Source organism: Ahaetulla prasina, chromosome 8 (assembly GCF_028640845.1).
Source record: "Ahaetulla prasina isolate Xishuangbanna chromosome 8, ASM2864084v1, whole genome shotgun sequence".
NCBI classification, from domain to species: domain Eukaryota; kingdom Metazoa; phylum Chordata; class Lepidosauria; order Squamata; family Colubridae; genus Ahaetulla; species Ahaetulla prasina.
This window is the reverse complement of record NC_080546.1, coordinates 25,615,718-25,634,755: the sequence shown is the minus strand read 5'-3', so window position 1 is coordinate 25,634,755 and position 19,038 is coordinate 25,615,718. Positions and strand designations below refer to the sequence as shown.

Genomic DNA, 19,038 nt, shown 5'->3' with positions numbered 1-19,038 from the left:
ACAGCAGATATACCAGTCCAACATATCCAAACTTCTCGATGTTTCTTTATTGGTGTTAACATCTAGCAGTCTTTAAAATATTTCTTTTCTCTTAAAGCATAACTAGATTTCTTCTGTTGAGTCTCAGGAAAGAGCAGAGATAGCCCTCAAAAACATTTAAGTCATACATCTATCAAATCCTGTTCCTGTCTATGCTCTATCAAATCCTGTTCCTGTCAAGAGTGGCGTTCCTCAAAGTAGCGTTCTTGGACCAACACTCTTCATACTATACATAAATGATCTTTGTGACCATATCTCAAGTAATTGTGTTCTCTTTGCTGACGATGTCAAAATATTTAACACCACCGACAATACATCTACCATTCAAAAAGACCTTGATCTTCTAACTTGCTTGGTCTAACACTTGGCAACTCCAAATCTCAACCAGCAAATGCTCAGTCTTACATATTGAAAAAAAGAACCTAAACACTAAGTACATGCTTGATGGACATTACGTTACAGATGACCCCCACCCTGTTAAAGACCTTGGAGTTTTCATATCCAATGATCTAAGTGCCAAAGCCCACTGCAACTACATAGCAAAAAAGGCATTAAGAGTTGTAAACCTAAACTTACGTAGCTTCTTTTCCAAAAACACTACACTACTAACCAGAGCATATAAAACATTTGCTAGGTCAATTCTTGAATACAGCTCGCCTGTCTGGTACCCACACCACATTTCTGACATAAATACAATCGAACGTGTCCAGAAATATTTTACAAGAAGAGTTCTCCACTCCTCTGAAAACAACAAAATACCTTATCCCACCAGACTTGAAATCCTAGGTTTAGAAAACTTAGAACTCCGCCGCCTTCGATAAGACCTAAGTTTAACTCATAGAATCATCTATTGTAATGTCCTTCCTGTTAAAGACTACTTCAGCTTCAATTGCAATAATACAAGAGCAACCAATAGATTTAAACTTAATGTTAACTGCTTCAATCTAGATTGCAGAAAATATGACTTCTGTAACAGAATTATCAGTGCTTGGACCACATCACCTGACTCTGTGGTCTCTTCTCATAATCCCAAAAGCTTTAACCAAAAACTATCTACCATTGATCTCACCCCATTCCTAAGAGGACTATAAGGGGCGTGCATAAGAGCACAAACGTGCCTACCGTTCCTGCCCTATTGTTTTTTAAATATATTTATATATATGCTTATACTTCCTTATATTTCCTCATATATATGTTTATACACTATATAATCATTTTGTGTGATGCTTGTGTATATTGTTGTGACAAAAATAAATAAATAAATAAATAAATAAATACATGCCAACCTCATCAATATGGACACAACCATCTTCTCTGAAAACTGTACATACAGTATATAGATAATTCAGCTACAGCTGAGAGAAGATATATAATACTTTAACCAAAACATGTAAAAGCACAGATATCTTTACAGTAATCAATACATTTGGAAATATTTGAATTTGGGAATTGAAAATGAAGACCAAACTCCTTTGTGATATTTTTTAAGGAAATGAGTTGGATTTGCTCAACACAGCCTGTCTGATGAAGCTATTTCTCTGCTTGTGAAGAGAAGCAAAGCAACAGTGAAAGGTCCACAATTATCACAACACAGTTGGATAAAAATAAACCAGGATGCCCCCGAATCTCAGCTTACTGTTTTATGAAAAACATTTCAAGCTCAAAAAGATCTCAGTAATTGTGGATTTTGAATTAATTCTTATCGGGCTAATTCTCATCCCTCACTTCTCAATATTGATAGAACTGGGGATTTAATCTAATTTATCATTTATTTCCAATGAAGGCTATACAATACCACAGAAGGAACTTTAAGTAAAATCACTTCAGACAAATTGTACCTTGAGCAGCAAAGTATGTCCTTTCTTATTCTGTAGTGTATCACACAAATAGATAATACAGTTATATAGTAATGTTAAATAAATATTAATCATATTAAACATAGTAATTATATTATTAACTTACTTTAACTTGTGGATAAGACTTCTTGTTCTTTTCACTAGAAGCTCCAGGAAGTCCACCATGGGATGGTCCTTCACAAACATAGCGAAAACGAAAGCCCCTCTAAAGAGATTAGTTTTGAAGAATTAAAGAACACTTGACTTAATTACAAACTCCTCAACAGGTAGATAAATCAGTAATATCCTATACCAGGGGTCTCCAACCTTGGCAACTTTAAGACTTGTAGACTGCAACTCCCAGAATTTTAAATATTTTTTTAACATCAGAACTATATTTCAAAATGTTATTTAAATGTAAACTATAGATATCTTCACAACAATAATGAACGGTAACATTTAGTGATAATGCTGCTGAGACAATAAACTAATGAAATTTAAATGAAAATTTCTGTGTCTTAAATCTTTGGAGTACCACAAAAAAGGGAAAGCTGGCAGCTTTGATTTTCCTTTAGCAAGACTTTTATAACCTATACACTACTGTATTAGTGTCTTTATTTTTCATCCTACACTTGTTTGTGGAAACATGTATTTTGTTTGTGGAAACATGAACAGCAGCTGCAACACAAGGCTTAGTTGTCTTAATTCTGTATCATTTACAATGCTTTGTCAAAAACATATTTCATATAGAGAACAGCTTAATTTTTCAATATCCTTTCAACTTGTCATTCATAGGAAAAAATATTATACTTTAAAAAAATACCAATGGTTCCAAATAACCAGCCAATTTTACAAACGTGCAGCCTTCTTGCCAGCCATTCTTGTCTAACAGGCTTGGGCATGTCTAATATGCATTCACTCATCTCAAACATTAAATTTACATCTCCAGGAAGGACAACTCTTGAGTTCTGGGTCACCTACAAAGTCAAATTACTGAAATCCCTCCCTCTCTGTTTAGAGGGAAAATGTTTACATTTGAAAAACGACAATCAGAATTCTGAGAGAAAGAGACCAAAAAGCTAGAGTGAAGTTAGATTCAAGGGACAGAATTCAGATTTCCCTCCAATCTCTGGTTTAAGTTTGAAATGGAAGGAAGAAGGACTTGTTAAGGAAAAACAGTGTAAAGTTAATATATGTTCCACAGGTCTATATTTTTTAGAGAAATAGGTAAATGTTAGATACAAACTGGATGGAGCTGATTCCCCCACCCTGTATTTTTAAGTCCAATTCTGTGTTTAATTATTTTCCCTATACATGCTCCATGCATGAAGGATTTGTGCAAAACAGGTATCTTTTACGGCAGAGTTGCTTCTAAATAGAAGCAAAACCATGTAACTGCTGAAATTCCTGCATTTTTCTTCATATTTTTTTCCTGTTGGATGTTCCTGTAAAATGTTGTCCCTGATTTGAGCAGTCCTATAATTTTATTTCCTTCCACCATTGATTGGTTTGCATTGTCTTGATGTTTGAAGGGAATTTTTACATTCTCTCTTTCACATTTTAAAATAAAGTTGGCTTGTATTTATCTCTTGTGAAATTGGTCTAGATCACTACAGAAGAAAATGAGGATGAGATGAAATATATCAATGCTATAAATAAGGGTATTTATAGAATTTATTTCATTTGTCATTTTTTATTTCCTTTTATTTGCCAGTAAGATGCATAGGTGATGTGAACCTTATTTTTCTGATTGACTGGAGCTGGGGGACAGACAACAGGTAAAAGCATCTTCCTGGAAAAAGATGGTGGCAACGAGAATTTCCAAGCTGTTGTATCAAAACAGGAGATAGGACTTCTGGGGGGGGATGAGATGAACTGAAGATGGCTCTGTAAAAGTAAGGCCAATGAACACAACCAAAGCCAAGGAACTTGTGAGTAGACTGGTTTCTTGGAACATTTTTGGATAAGGAGAGGATAGGAGATCGCTCACATATGCTTGGAGGGCTGCTCCCTGCATGGAGACTTCAAGACGGTTGCTTTGTGTGAGTTTGCTGTCTGGGAGACAACAGGATCAGCCATCTTGGTTGCAACTGGAGGGGAGACTTTTTTTTTTATTTTTGTCACAACATTATATACAAGCATATACAATGAAAGGAAACAATAGGACAGGAACGGTAGGCATTTTTGTGCACTTATGCACACCCCTTATAAAGGACACCAAGTTCACAAACCTCACTTTCTATCACTTTCAGAAGTTTCCTATTAACTATTCTAAAGCTATTAAATAGACCTTCAGAATGAGAGGTTTGAAAAGCCTTCTTTGGATGAGTTTATCTTCAACTTCAAACAAAAGAAATATTAATCACAAGCTGAAGAACTTAAAGAATTGGATATATGCAGCAAAAATATAAAACTGTTATCAAATAAAGCTATAAATGAATTATGGGTCCAAATAAACTTGGGATATTGATTTTTAGTATAACATTTTGGAATTAACTATAAAAAATTAACACTTTCTTGTGGGAAACAGAATTTTTTTTAATTATCCAGACAATTGAAAGTCATAACAAAAGAAAAGTGATGATTTCAGAAATTGGACACCAGAGGGGACTAAAGATTTTAAGCAGAAGAAAAAAGGCAAAGGTGGATGTCAGTTAATACTGGGACTGGGACTGATATAAAATCAGAAACATTAAAGGAGATATTTGAAGAATGGAGCCAGAAGTTAGTAACTGCAGCATCAAATCTTTCATAAAGTCTGCTTCTATGGATAAACTGTATCTAAAAATATTGATAAAACATGAAAGTTGTGGAACAAATTTTATCTGCTATAATAAAAAAGTACAGAATGTGGAACTGCAAATGACAGGCCAAGATAATGATTTGGAAAAGAAAGCTTTACAGAAAATGTCTAAAGAAAATGGATTAATAAAAAGGGAAATAAAATGATTAACCAAGAATCTGGAAAGAGTTTTCTTATTAGATTTACAAAACAAACTTGTTAAAATCTTGAAGAAATCTGTGCAATGGGATAAAGAAGAATTGAAGAGATATCAAATTTGATGACAATATTTGACTGAATATTGATTAAGACTATTAGAAGTAAAATGAAGAAATATAAAGTTGGTTTATTTGACCAAGGTTAAAATAAGATATCTTTTTGCAATGTTCTGGCAACCTTTTTGTTGATACCATGATTGAAAAGTTGATGTTTTATGGATTTGCTTATAGATAAGGGATACTATATGGGATGAAAAGATTAAATCTATTTAATCTTTTGGGGCAAATTTATTAAAGTTGTTTATACTTATGATGGTTAGAAGTCACTTTTGATATTTCTTTCTCTTTATTTTATATTCTCTTTTTATTCTTTCCTTTTTCCCCTTTTTATTTTTTCTTTTAATTCTCTTCCCTTTCTGTAAGTTTAATTTGTATTAGGTTTTACTATTGTAATGAATATTCTTAAGAGAGATAAATATAAATATAGATATTAAAAGCAGACAATAGAGTTAGGATAAGAAGATCTCATACAATTTGTGGGACAGATGATTTAAGACCACCAAACTTTCATCTATTATGATAATCATATTACCATGATAAAATTTTATATAAAATGTGTCTTCTTTATATAGCATTATCTTAAATAGTTGTGTTTTTCCTATGCTAATTTATTAATCTTTCAATATTAAAAAAGAAAACAATTCTCTTTTCTTACCTGTTTAGGTTGTTCAACTATTTGAAGATATGGCCCATCAGCTAGTAAAAAAGATAATGAAGAAAACAGAAGAATTCATACAAATATATTTCTGAAGACATTTTGCAAATAATGTTTTAAGAAACTGAAGACTTATGTATGACTGCAATTCCTGGTGGATACATTCAACAAAGAAAAATCCTAACAAAATAAAATAGTGATACAATCATATAAACCTAGCTATATATATATTTATTGACAATAAAAATCATGTATTTTTTTTCAAACATCTATGAAAATTTGTAGCTAGAAAGCTATTTCTAAGCAAATAAGCTATTTCTAAACAAATAATAGCTTCAAATACTTATTTAACTATTTCTATTGTCAGTCACAACTATACAGTTGTGTATAGTTAAATCACTATACACAAAGCAGAATAATTGAAAACCATAAATCAGTTTATTAAAAATTACAACATTAATAATATAGAAAGCCAAAGGAAATAAACATCCAATAACAAATAAGGCATAAATAATAAAACAGAAAAGATGTTAAATGGGATGACCCAAAGAGATATTAAGGCAAGTAGAAAACAGGTGTTCTAAAGAACAATTTGCAGCCCAAGGGAATTGCAATTAAAAATACTTCCTTTTTTTTTGGGAAATATTTTACACAAAAGAAATGCAGACTTTCCGTAATTGCTCGGATTTGACATAAGCTGTTTTCTTGCAAAATAGTTATAGGTGTTTTAAATTATTTTGATAATTATTTTATTAAAGTTTATGGAGATAAAAAATGAATACAAACTTATGATACAAATATAACAAGTAAAAATAAAACTGTCAGTACAAAATTTAAAAAGAATAAAAACAGTAATGAAAAACTAAGAGATAAAGAAATGACTTCCCTCTTTACAAAGACAAATACCAACAATTTCAGTAACTTTTCACCTTTTTTGATTTTACAACATCAAAATATCTTTTCTTCCCATATCTCATATCTTAGCTACAAACATTAAAACTTCCCACTCAGTTTTACTCAGCGGAAGTCCAGTTACCAGAAATAACATACATACATATGTACGTACATACATGTGTGTGTGTGTGTGTGTGTGTGTGTGTTTGTGTGTGTTTTAACCGTAACTAGATAAGCCAACTTCGTATTCCTTTCTTTTCCTTTCCTTTTAACACAATAACATACCATTTGCTCTGAAAATACAACAAAATATTTCTTTGGGCTCCTTCCACTTGGTTGTTTCCGCTTTGGACACCTCTCTGAGCTTGGTTCTTTTCTTGCAGATTTTTCATTACCCAACTAGCTAACATCATCAGTGCAAGAAAACCAAGCACAGAGAGCACCAGGGATCCCACAATTCTACCCTGAGATATAAATATTCTCTTCTATTGGCAAAATCTTTTTCCTATATCTTTTCAGTTATCCATAAACAAATCTTTAAAGCTTTATATTTTTAAATTATTTTTGAGCATTAGAGATATAGAAAACTGACAGCATAAAAACACCTAGTTGTCCATCAAGTCTGCCCTTTGAGGATTTTTTATTTTAATTTTTAAAAACATTTTTGGTCAGATGATGGACATGCGTTTATCATTCTTTTAATTTCAGGGAAACAGTTTTTAAAAATATGGTCCAAGATTCAAAATAACAGCCTTTCACTGATTAAGTAGGTAAACCATAACCAGGAAATATGACAAGATGAATGAATTCTATTTTATTGTAAGGCTTACATTAACAAAACCTTACAAATCTGAAGACATAAACTTCCCACCTCCACTTTTGACTGCTTTATCCATTAGGGTAGATCAGTGATGGCGAACCTTTCTGGCACAGAGTGTCCAAACTGAAAGGCGCATGCACGCCAGAGCACTGGAAACCCAACAACCAGCTGGCCGGTGTGCATGCACATGTCGGAAACATGATGGCCAGCTGGCTGAGCTGGCTCTGTGTGTCACCTCTGGCATGCGTACCATAGGTTCCCCATCACTGGAGTAGGTTGTTCCTAACTTTCTTTCTCTGACCACCAAACTATGGGGCTTTTGCATTTCCTCGCTGATTGTTTCCTAGCCACATCTCCTCCTCTCTTTCCTCATTTATTAATGAGGAATATATTAATATAATCATTTATCTTGTAACATTCTGTTACAAAACCAGTTCTTTCCTCTGCTGTTGCTTAGAGCCTATGAAACTGTCCTTCCTCCTTCGTCATATAAGTATATGGACATGATTAATATGTACACTTAGGTTTTCTGGGCTTTGGCAATGGTAAATAAATTAAATAGCAACGGCAATAGGATTTAGACTTATACAGCATTTTGCAGTGCTTTACAGTGCTCTCTAAGCGGTTTACAGAGCCAGCATATTGACCCCAACAATCTGGGTCCTCATTTTATCAACTTTGGAAGGATGGAAGCCTGAGTCAACCTTGAGCCAGTCAGAATTGAACTCCTAGCACTGGGCAGAGTTAGCCTGCAATACTGCATTCTAAGCATTGTACCCACAGCTCACAAAGCTAAACAGCTAAATAGCCCGAAGTTCAATGACTGCCTTATCTTCCAAATCATCTTCATATGTAATAAATAGAAGAGATTAACATTCAAACAGGAAATCAAGATGCAATTCACACGTTTTCCTGAAGGAGACAATGAGTTACCATTCCCATTTTTCAAACAATAAAGAACACAAGAATAAAAATCATTCATACTTCCTTCCTTGCACTGTTGTTAAAATCACGCAGATTTGCTCCTAAGTCATCTGTGGTGTTTCAATTTGGGGAAATAGGCCTAGCAGACTATAGCAACAACCACCAGGACCACAACAAAAAACCCTGTCATCTTTGCACAGTTGCAAAGAACAGGGTATTTGTTTTCAGGAAGTCCCCAAATTTCCCAAGTGTTTCTCCTACACCCAAACAAACACACATGAACACAAGAAAGAATTGTACAGTGATGATATAAAAAGGATCAGAATGTTATTTGACAATGCCTTTCATTTTCAAATACTTCAAGATGTCCTTTCCCAAGTTAGCTCAGATTCTCCGATCTATACAACAGTTAAAAGGAATAGTTTGGGCACGCATAATTTGTGTTTATGTTTTCAAAAACCATATTTGGAGAAGCTGCCTTGTTAAAAATTCCTCATCATCAATATATCTATACCTCTCTCTCTTTATATATATATATAAATATATAATTAATAAATGTTATCAGTCAAGCAATAATGGCTCTTACTTGTGTGAAGCTGCAGATCAGTTGAAATCATGCTTGTGTTATTGTACAGCTGATTCATCCCCAAGGGGTAATGTTCCATTGCATATACCTGTGTTAAGAAGGTTTACATTTTTAGTAACTCTAGTCATAAAAGCTAATTTAAAAAAAATCAAATACTATGCAGATGGTCCTTGACTTATGACCATAATTGAACCCAACATTTCTATTGCTAAGCAAGGCAGGGGTTAACTGAGTCGTGCCCCATTTGATGAATGTTTTACCATGGTTGTTAAGAAAATCGCTAAAGTTGTTGAGTGAATCATGCGGTTGTTAAGTAAATCTGTCTTCCCCATTGACTTTTCTTGTCAGGACCTCTGTAGTATCGTTACAAATGACAATCCCAGGACTGCGGGATGCTTCAACTACAGTAAATCTAGCATTCAAAGTTTGATCATGAAACTGTAGGGACGCTGCAGTGATCAAAAGGATGAGAACTGCTCATAAGTCACTTTTTTCAGGTCCCTTGTAACTTTGTATGGCCAGTAAACAAATAGCTGTAAGTTGAGGACTATCTGTAACTTTTTTTAAAAAAGTTTTTTATTTTTTAATGAACACACACAAACAAACAAACAATGCATTTTTTCTAAACAGAATATTGGCTGAGTCCCAAATTTGTACCGCTTTTAGTTATCTTCCAACACAATTTATATGTTTCATTTTTTGCCAAAATATTCTTCTCTAAGTTTTATTTTATTTTCCTTATTTCTATTATATAACTAGTCTTACCATTCACCCTAATCTCTAATCATTAATCAATTTTTTTCTTTTTTCCTTCTCTCATTGCTTCCTCTAAGTTAAAACCCTTTAATTTCAAATCAATCATTTTTTCTAATATTTAACCCTGACTCTAAATCATCCTATTCAGATATTTTCCCATTACTCCCGTTTCACCTCAGAATATAGTTTCAAGCATTTTCCCTAAATTCCATTATTCCAATCACAAAAATTGATGTTCATACAATTTTACATATACAATTTATCCAAATACTACAATCAAATACCTTATTACAACTCACTTAATTATATAACATTAAAATCATTAATTTCCATTGCTTTTTAAACTAAGTTAATCTTTACAATATAATATAATTTCAAACATTTTGACTGAGTTCCATATTTGCAATTAAAAACATTTCGAATATTACAATCTCTTATATTACATTTACTACAATTCATTTATACTTATAGATCTTACTTCAGTTATAATTCTAAGTAAATTTCCTGTTCCAATCACAAATATTAATATTCAAATGTATATATTTGTTTATATCTCTTTATAGTGAACCATAGTCAAAAATTTAGTTAATCTTCATAATATAATATAATTTCAAATGCTTTAAGTAAGTTCCATAATTACCATTAAAAATATTCTATAAATTCAGATGTTTTAGCTAAATTTCATTATTTCCATTAAAAACATTTAAAGTATTACAATGTCATATATTGAACTAGGACTAACTGTAACTTTTTTGGTAGCTATATTTTATCTGCATAATTACTATTTGTGCTATTTCACCATCCAGCTATTTCCAGTATCGGGTTTGAATTGTCCACTCTTAGCCATCTAGTATAGCTAACAGTGAAAACTCCAAATACCATGTGAATCAATCAATATGAAAAACTGACATGATATAATTCAGTAATCGAAGTTAAATTGAAGATGCAGTTCTTTTGGGGTAAGTAGGCATACTTCCAAACAAAGCAAAGAGCTGAAATCTGCAGTATTTTTTGCTGTCTACAAATATTTTGTTTCTTAGCAAATCATAGCTCATATAAGGTTCAGACTCACTTTGGGTACTTTGCTTTGCAATATGCTACCTTTGCTTCTTTTTTATTTAAAATGTAATAAAAACCTAACATTACCTGGCTCAGGTAGCCTAGTGGACACTGTGACTAGTATCCTTATCCATATTCATTGCCTCCCCATGGTGCAATTCTGCAGTAGGTTTATGTAGATGGATGCTATTTATTTGGAAATTTGGCCTTTCACTACTTTCAGTATCATACATTACAAAGAGCTTCATCAGTGTCAAAAAGTTACAACTCCCACTCATTAATGAACAGATGAAGAAATATCTAAATTATAGTTATGACTCAGTCAGGATACACTAACCTAAAAATGCAATACCAAATAAACTATTTATATGTCTGCTTTCAAAAAGCCTATTTCACATCTTTAGTAGAATAAGTGACTCTCTAGTCTCTTGCTTTACTTTCAGCTCTTTCTTAAATAGCGTATCAGATAGCTATGAAACTAACTTTAGAGCAGGGGTGTCAAACTCGATTTCATTGAGGGTTGTATCTGACCTCAGGGGGCCAGGGTGGGTGTGGAAAGCTCAACGTCACTCATGTCAGGGGCACTTGTGGTGGCCTAATTGTTCTGCCAGAGAAAACGAGCTCCCGAACTGCATTTTCGACTGTGAGCTCCATTTCCTGCAATGAGGGGTGAAATGCTCCCGGTTTGGACCAGATCGCCTGATCTGGTAGCAATGGTGGTGGGTAGTTCAGAGAACCAGTAGCAAAAATTCCTGCCCCCCCCCAGCTGAGCCGCGCCATCATCAGAGGGTTTTATTTTTACTTTTAAAAGCATTTTTACTTCAGCCGAAAAAATGCTTTTAAAAGTAAAAAAAAAGCCTCTGATGATCAGCTGGAATCGTCAAAACCCTTTAAAAGCATTTTTCTACAACCTCTTCAGCCAAAGAGGTTGTTTAAAAAAAAGCTTTTAAAAGGCTCCTCTGGCGATCCCAGCTGAGTTGCCTAATCACCAAAATCTTTTAAAAGCATTTTTTACAACCTTTTCATCCGAAGGGGTTGTAGAAAAAATGCTTTTAAAGGGTCTGGCAATCAGGCAACTCAACTGGGATTGTCAGAACCCTTTAAAACCTTTTTTCCCTCTGGCGATCCCAGCTGAGTTGCATGATCATCAGAGATTTTTAAAAGCATTTTTTAACAACTTCTTCAGCCAAAGATGCTTTTAAAAGTAAAAAAAAAAAGTTGGCCACGCCTACTCAGTCACATTACCCCCACCACCAAGTCACACCCACAAAACCGGTAGTAACAAATATTACATTTCACCCCTGCCTGCAACCCTCTGCCAGCGAAAACGGAGTGAGTTTCCAGGACTGTTTCCAGGGCAGCCCTGTAGGCCATGTTTAAACACCTCCAGGCTTTGAGTTTGACACCCCTGCTCTAGAATATAGATTCAAAAAAGGTCTTCTTTGAAATAGATTCACAAATAAAGGGGTACACTGATCATAAGCTTAAAAGACAAGTGATTTACAGAAATGTTAACATAATAGCATCTTAACTCCAATTTAGTGTAAGGATTAAGGCATCAGACTAGAAATCAGTAGATCATGTGTTCTAGTTCTGCCTGAAGCACAAAGTCACCTTGGACCAACCATTTTCTCTCAGCCCTTGGTAGAAAGCAATGGCAGACTACTTCCAAATTTCTTGCTGAGAAAATTGCAGAAACTTGTCCAGGTAGATTCCAGGAGTCAACAATGACTCAAAGGAACCAAAAACAACCCCCCTCCCAAGATCGATGGAAATGAAAATAATAATAATAATCCAAAACAAAAACCCAACCTACTGACATTGTTCCAATGTGGTTACTTTCCAAGTGGAAAAGGCAAATAGTAGTATCAAAGGAACAGTGGTTTCAAGACATCAGGATCACAATAAAGAAAATTCTTCCTTCACTTTCAGCTCTTTCTTAAATAGCGTATCAGATAGCTATGAAACTAACTTTAGAGCAGGGGTGTCAAACTTGATTTCATTGAGGGTTGTATCTGACCTCAGGGGGCCAGGGTGGGTGTGGAAAGCTCAACGTCACTCATGTCAGGGGCACTTGTGGTGGCCTAATTGTTCTGCCAGAGAAAACGAGCTCCCGAACTGCATTTTCGACTGTGAGCTCCATTTCCTGCAATGAGGGGTGAAATGCTCCCGGTTTGGACCAGATCGCCTGATCTGGTAGCAATGGTGGTGGGTAGTTCAGAGAACCAGTAGCAAAAATTCCTGCCCCCCCCCCAGCTGAGCCGCGCCATTATCAGAGGGTTTTATTTTTACTTTTAAAAGCATTTTTACTTCAGCCGAAAAAATGCTTTTAAAAGTAAAAAAAAAGCCTCTGATGATCAGCTGGAATCGTCAAAACCCTTTAAAAGCATTTTTTCTACAACCTCTTCAGCCAAAGAGGTTGTTTAAAAAAAAGCTTTTAAAAGGCTCCTCTGGCGATCCCAGCTGAGTTGCCTAATCACCAAAATCTTTTAAAAGCATTTTTTACAACCTCTTCATCCGAAGAGGTTGTAGAAAAAATGCTTTTAAAGGGTCTGGCAATCAGGCAACTCAACTGGGATTGTCAGAACCCTTTAAAACCTTTTTTCCCTCTGGCGATCCCAGCTGAGTTGCATGATCATCAGAGATTTTTAAAAGCATTTTTTAACAACTTCTTCAGCCAAAGATGCTTTTAAAAGTAAAAAAAAAAAGTTGGCCACGCCTACTCAGTCACATTACCCCCACCACCAAGTCACACCCACAAAACCAGTAGTAACAAATATTACATTTCACCCCTGCCTGCAACCCTCTGCCAGCGAAAACGGAGTGAGTTTCCAGGACTGTTTCCAGGGCAGCCCTGTAGGCCATGTTTAAACACCTCCAGGCTTTGAGTTTGACACCCCTGCTCTAGAATATAGATTCAAAAAAGGTCTTTGAAATAGATTCACAAATAAAGGGGTACACTGATCATAAGCTTAAAAGACAAGTGATTTACAGAAATGTTAACATAATAGCATCTTAACTCCAATTTAGTGTAAGGATTAAGGCATCAGACTAGAAATCAGTAGATCATGTGTTCTAGTTCTGCCTGAGGCACAAAGTCACCTTGGACCAACCATTTTCTCTCAGCCCTTGGTAGAAAGCAATGGCAGACTACTTCCAAATTTCTTGCTGAGAAAATTGCAGAAACTTGTCCAGGTAGATTCCAGGAGTCAACAATGACTCAAAGGAACCAAAAACAACCCCCCCTCCCAAGATCGATGGAAATGAAAATAATAATAATAATCCAAAACAAAAACCCAACCTACTGACATTGTTCCAATGTGGTTACTTTCCAAGTGGAAAAGGCAAATAGTAGTATCAAAGGAACAGTGGTTTCAAGACATCAGGATCACAATAAAGAAAAATTCTTCCCTTCACACAACCCTTATGTTGGTTTAGCTTCTTATTCAAATTGCTTAAGATTGCAAGAATAATGAAATAAGGGAGGAAAATCTCACTTAAGGTATTCCCACTTCTTGAAAAGTTGCTGTTCAGTATAGTGATGAGAACCTGTGTGTCCATCCCAATGGGAAATTTACTTAGCTTTTAAAATATCAGAGGTACAAGATGCTAAATGAATGACATGTCTGGACACTGTTATTATTCACTTAATATGTTGTACCTCTGATATTTTAATGTTTCATTAATGGGATATTTCATGATATATATTTTTGCCTGAATTAGGCATATTTTATTTATATTTTGTAGAATCTACAATGCTCTGACAGCCTTCGTTTGTTAAATGGACAATATAACAAAATGCTTTTTACATTTTATTATTTCCATTTTACTATTATTAGGTACAGATACTCACCTGATGATCGCTCATTCCCAAGAGGTAAGAATTCTCATCTGCCATTCTGAGAGCTGAAACAATTAAGCAAATATAGATAAGTCAGTGCACAGTTAGCAAATGGCTTTTAGTAATTTTATTACTAATATTATTGGCAATAAGAGGGAACAAAATTTAGAGGAAAAACAATCCATCTATATAAGAAATAAATTTGTCAGATACTGCAGCATCTATAAAATCTAAGAAAATAAGGAGGGCAACTGCAAATCAAAATCTCTGCTGTTTTTGCTCATTTTTTTTGAAAGATGACAGGTATATCCCCCAACAACAAAAACAACCATCAAGAAAATACACACATTTGGCATATATCAGAATATATTTCACCTCCCAGGATGAGTATCCTGTTATCTTTAGAATCTTCAAAACCTTCTTGAAGGCTAACGTGGTCAGGACCAGTGAAATTATGAGGAGCTGGAAGATATCACTCCACAGGCTCCATAACAGAAAAGACAACAAGGGAAATATTTCAGAACTGCTTTCAGCAACCAATGAGAAATTAAGATGCCATGTGCATGAAGTCTGTTAAGTTTATGTTAAACTCCCTAATTCAGGGGTGTCAAACTCAAGGCCAGGGGACCAGATCCGGCCCGCAGGGAACTTAGATCTGGCCCACAGAGCTGCCCTGGAAACAGTGAAGGACTGGCCCGTGGTTCTTCTGCTTGCAAAAACAGGCTTCCAAGCTCCGTTTTCGGCTGCCACAGCCTCCTGCAACCCTCTGCCAGCGAAAACAGGCTCCCAAGCTCTGATTTCCTGGCAGAGGAGTTGCAGGAGGCCTTGGCAGCCAAAAGTGGAGCTCGGGAGCCTGTTTTCGCTGGCAGAGCGCTCGGGCCACCACAGGTGCCCCCAATAGGAGTGATGTCGAGCTGGCCACGCCCATCCTGGCCCCCCCGAGGTCAAACACAACCCTCATGCGGCTCTCAATGAAATCCAGTTTGATACCCCTCCTCTAACTGTTTTGGTTTCCTTACAGAATGTGTTTGTTTCGTGAAAAAAATTGAAGGGACTTTGAAATATAATTAATGGACATAAGGTTGCTCATAAACAACGCTGTAGGATGACTGTAGTTTAGCAATAGTCATTCCGGTTTGGAACAAATGCATTTCACCAATACAACATCAGAAATAGTTCTAGTCACAGCATGCCAAGGGACAATTTCTAAAAATGTGTTTCTGCGTAAGTCTTCACTAGAAGGAGTTGAGACATAGCAGAGTAATGCTCTTGCATAAGCTCCAAGGATATGGAGCAGAGCAACATATTACAACAAAGGTTTCACTCTTGGGATTTCCATATAAAAGTGTCCCAAGTTTCTAACTAATAGGTATGATTATATGAATCTGATGTAATTTTGGATGATTCAAGAATGAGCAATATACAGATGCAAATTAAGACAATTAGAAAAGATCGTTAAAAAAGCAGAAGTAATCTGAAACACAGATTATATTCTACAAGCGCCAATGCACAAGGTTCTATGCACTTAACAAATATAGCAGCATTCTATTGATTAAGATACGACCAATTTTAAATGTAATATTAATAATTTGTCTTTTTACTAGAAGAATACTTAGTGTAATTTAGCTAACCAGCTCTTTGAAGAATAACAAAAGAAATTAAGTATATTACAAACTTTTTAGAAAAATTACTGAGAATATAAGTTTAATATATTAATATTAATTAATTCTATTTATATCTAATACAAACAAGATATTAGTAGACAAAAACATAAGGTATTTTTTATATTCGTTCTACCTTTTGATCCTAAATTCAATTTTAGATTCCACCCATAGTCTTAGAAGGAACAGAATGGAATGAGAGAATAAAGCAGTGTAGATTTCAATAGCTAGATTCATGTATCACACTAAGCCATCATAAGGTTTAATCTTTGGCTTATTTTATGTAGAGACTGTGGAGAATGACATTTTGTTACCAGTATTAAAAAACAATACTTGTCAAATGCACTTTATTTTTATTGTTATAGACTAACAATAAACTTGATTATATGTTTGGCACAATCCATAAAACTTGGAAATAGCGGAAACAAAAATAATTTCTCTTTCCTTTTTCGATGTGGCCAGATCATCATCATTGTCATCTAAATATATACGCTGTCTAATTCCCAAATATCCTAATTCCCAACACTCCTAACAATTCATTACCCTTCCTGGATAGCCTCATCAGAGGAAGCAACAACAGCAAATTAGAAACACAAGTCTATGTTAAAACCACCCACACTAATTAAGATTTCCATTACCAAAGTAATAACTCAACTTCCCACAAGACAAGCTGTATAAGAACGCCATTTAGATGAGCAGAAGCACATTGCAGCAAACCTGAGAAAAATTGTCTGACCATTCAACATAAGAAAAAGGAAACAGGTAATTTATATATTTTCCAACAAAACAGATACTTACGCAACTTTATCAAAAAAGTGCCTGACCACTCAACCCACTACAGCATAACCAATATAAGCTGTGAAAAGGATAACAACTGTCCAGTGGTGGGATTCAAGTAATTTAACAACTGGTTCTCTGCCCTAATGATTTCTTCCAACAACCAGTTTGCCAAACTGCTCAGAAAGTTAACAACCGGTTCTCCCGAAGTGGTGCGAACTGGCTGAATCCCACCACTGCAACTGTCTCAGAAACCATCAATGTATTATTACTATCACATGACATCGCTGTAGCACACAAACCAACTAAAGCAGTGGTGAAATCTAAACTGGTTTACTACCAGTTTGCTGGCTGCACATGCGCGCTGTGTGCACGCATGCGCAGTGCGCACCATGCACCAAATGGAAGGGGTGTGCGCACGCAGTGCGCACCAAAAGAAGGCATGGGGTAAGTAGAACAGCGCGAGGGGGGGGATCAGCTGTGGCGCGTGATTTTTTTTTTTACTTTTAAAAGTTTTTTTTTACAACCTATTCGGCCGAATAGGTTGTAAAAAATGCTTTTAAAAGTAAAAAAAAGGCTCTGACGATCACACAGCTCAGTTGTGATCGTCAGAGACTATTTTTTAACCTTTTAAAAGCATCTTTTAAAATAAGCGGCAAGTGGGCAAGCGGGTGACAGGGTGATTGGGTGGGCATGGGCGGGTGGGGCAGGAATTTTTGCTACCGGTTCTCCGAACCACCCGCCATCATTGCCACTGGATCGGCCGATTCCATTTCACCCCTGAACTAAAGCCCTCCAAAATATCTTAAGTCAACCAAAAGACACAGTAACCCCAAAAGAAAAAACAGGAGTCATCTACAACATACAATATTAAGGACTGTATCAGCCACTATGTGGGACAAACAGGCAGAAGACTAGCAGATCGCATCAATGAACCAACAAGCAGTCAAACCCGTGATAAAAACTTCTTAACTGCCGCAACATATGGACATAGTTCACCATAGTTTCAACTGGGAAACTGTGAGTATCCTAGACCAAGCCAAATCCAAAAATGTTATAGAACTTAAACTATATCAGCCGTCAACAGGAATATAGAGATAAACAACACCTACATACTAGTCAAAAGAAACTATCAAAAAGCTAGAAGACCGCAATGCATTCTTGTGAGCGATCAATATCCAGATAAGCAAAGATTAAGGTCAAGTTTAATATCAGACCAACAATCAAACAGTAAATACTGCTCTAATCAAGGAACTAACTCAGACAAACACCAAATAGCAGCCTAATCAAAGAACCATCAAGAGCACTCCCATCAACAGTGACAGGCAAGGCACTTGTATATAAACAGACAGCAAATCCCATTCCTTTCTAGTACCGATGATGTTATCTGGCTAAGTAATGAAACATCTGCAAAAAAAAGCTAAATTCAGACAGCACAAAGGACCCAAAAATCCTAATTTGTTATGTCTTTCAAGTAACCCTGAGAAAACCTGATGTTGAAGATGGACCCAACTTCAAAGCACAATATAGCAATAAACAAAATCAAATAGAAACAATGTTTGGGGAATAGAAAGTTAAAATAATCATAACATACAGAGCTCTCATAAAACCCCAATGGGTAGGACCTGCAGGAAAAGCCAGCTCTTTATGGCCTTCCTGAAGAACAGCAGGCTGAAGCCACATGGACCTTGTGGGCAAGAATGGCAATAAAGGAGGCATGCTTCAGGTCTCTCACAAGATTACCTTCCATGAGTGTGAGGGTATCTGAAGCATGCCAACCATGATGGATTGTATGGGATGGGCAGAGACAATTGGAGAGAGGTTGAAAATGAACAGGCTGTATAGGCCAGTGATGATTAACTTTTTGGGTGTCGAGTGGCCAAAGCGTGCACACATGTGAATGCATGCGCACGTGCCTGAACCCCCAAAATGCAATGCCAGCGGACCCTCTGTGCATGCGCCCCACACTGCCACACCCCATTTTGGCTTCCAGGTTGGTGCAAAAGGCATGGGCATATGCATCTTATGCATGCGCCTGGCCCTCCAGGCATGCGTGGCAGAGACCCAAAGACCAGCTGGCTGGTGGGAGACTCACATGCGTGGGTGGTGGAGCTGGGCTGAGGGTTCTGCA

The 19,038-nt window shown here is 35.8% G+C and overlaps 1 protein-coding gene across 2 annotated transcripts in view; it reads right to left on the bottom strand.

The window, feature by feature from the left end:
• NFKB1 (nuclear factor kappa B subunit 1) overlaps positions 1 to 19,038 on the bottom strand; it is an 82,111-nt gene that overhangs the window by 48,350 nt on the left and 14,723 nt on the right. For both annotated transcript variants that reach the window (XR_009156241.1, XM_058192333.1), the window contains exons 2-5: positions 14,482 to 14,534; positions 8,814 to 8,901; positions 5,590 to 5,630; positions 2,002 to 2,100 (exon numbers count right to left, since the gene is read on the bottom strand). Coding sequence is in view for 1 of the 2 variants with exons in the window: in XM_058192333.1 (XP_058048316.1) it covers positions 2,002 to 2,100; positions 5,590 to 5,630; positions 8,814 to 8,901; positions 14,482 to 14,526 (273 nt within the window). In the remaining variant the exon portion in view is untranslated. The remainder of the gene's footprint in view (positions 1 to 2,001; positions 2,101 to 5,589; positions 5,631 to 8,813; positions 8,902 to 14,481; positions 14,535 to 19,038) is intronic.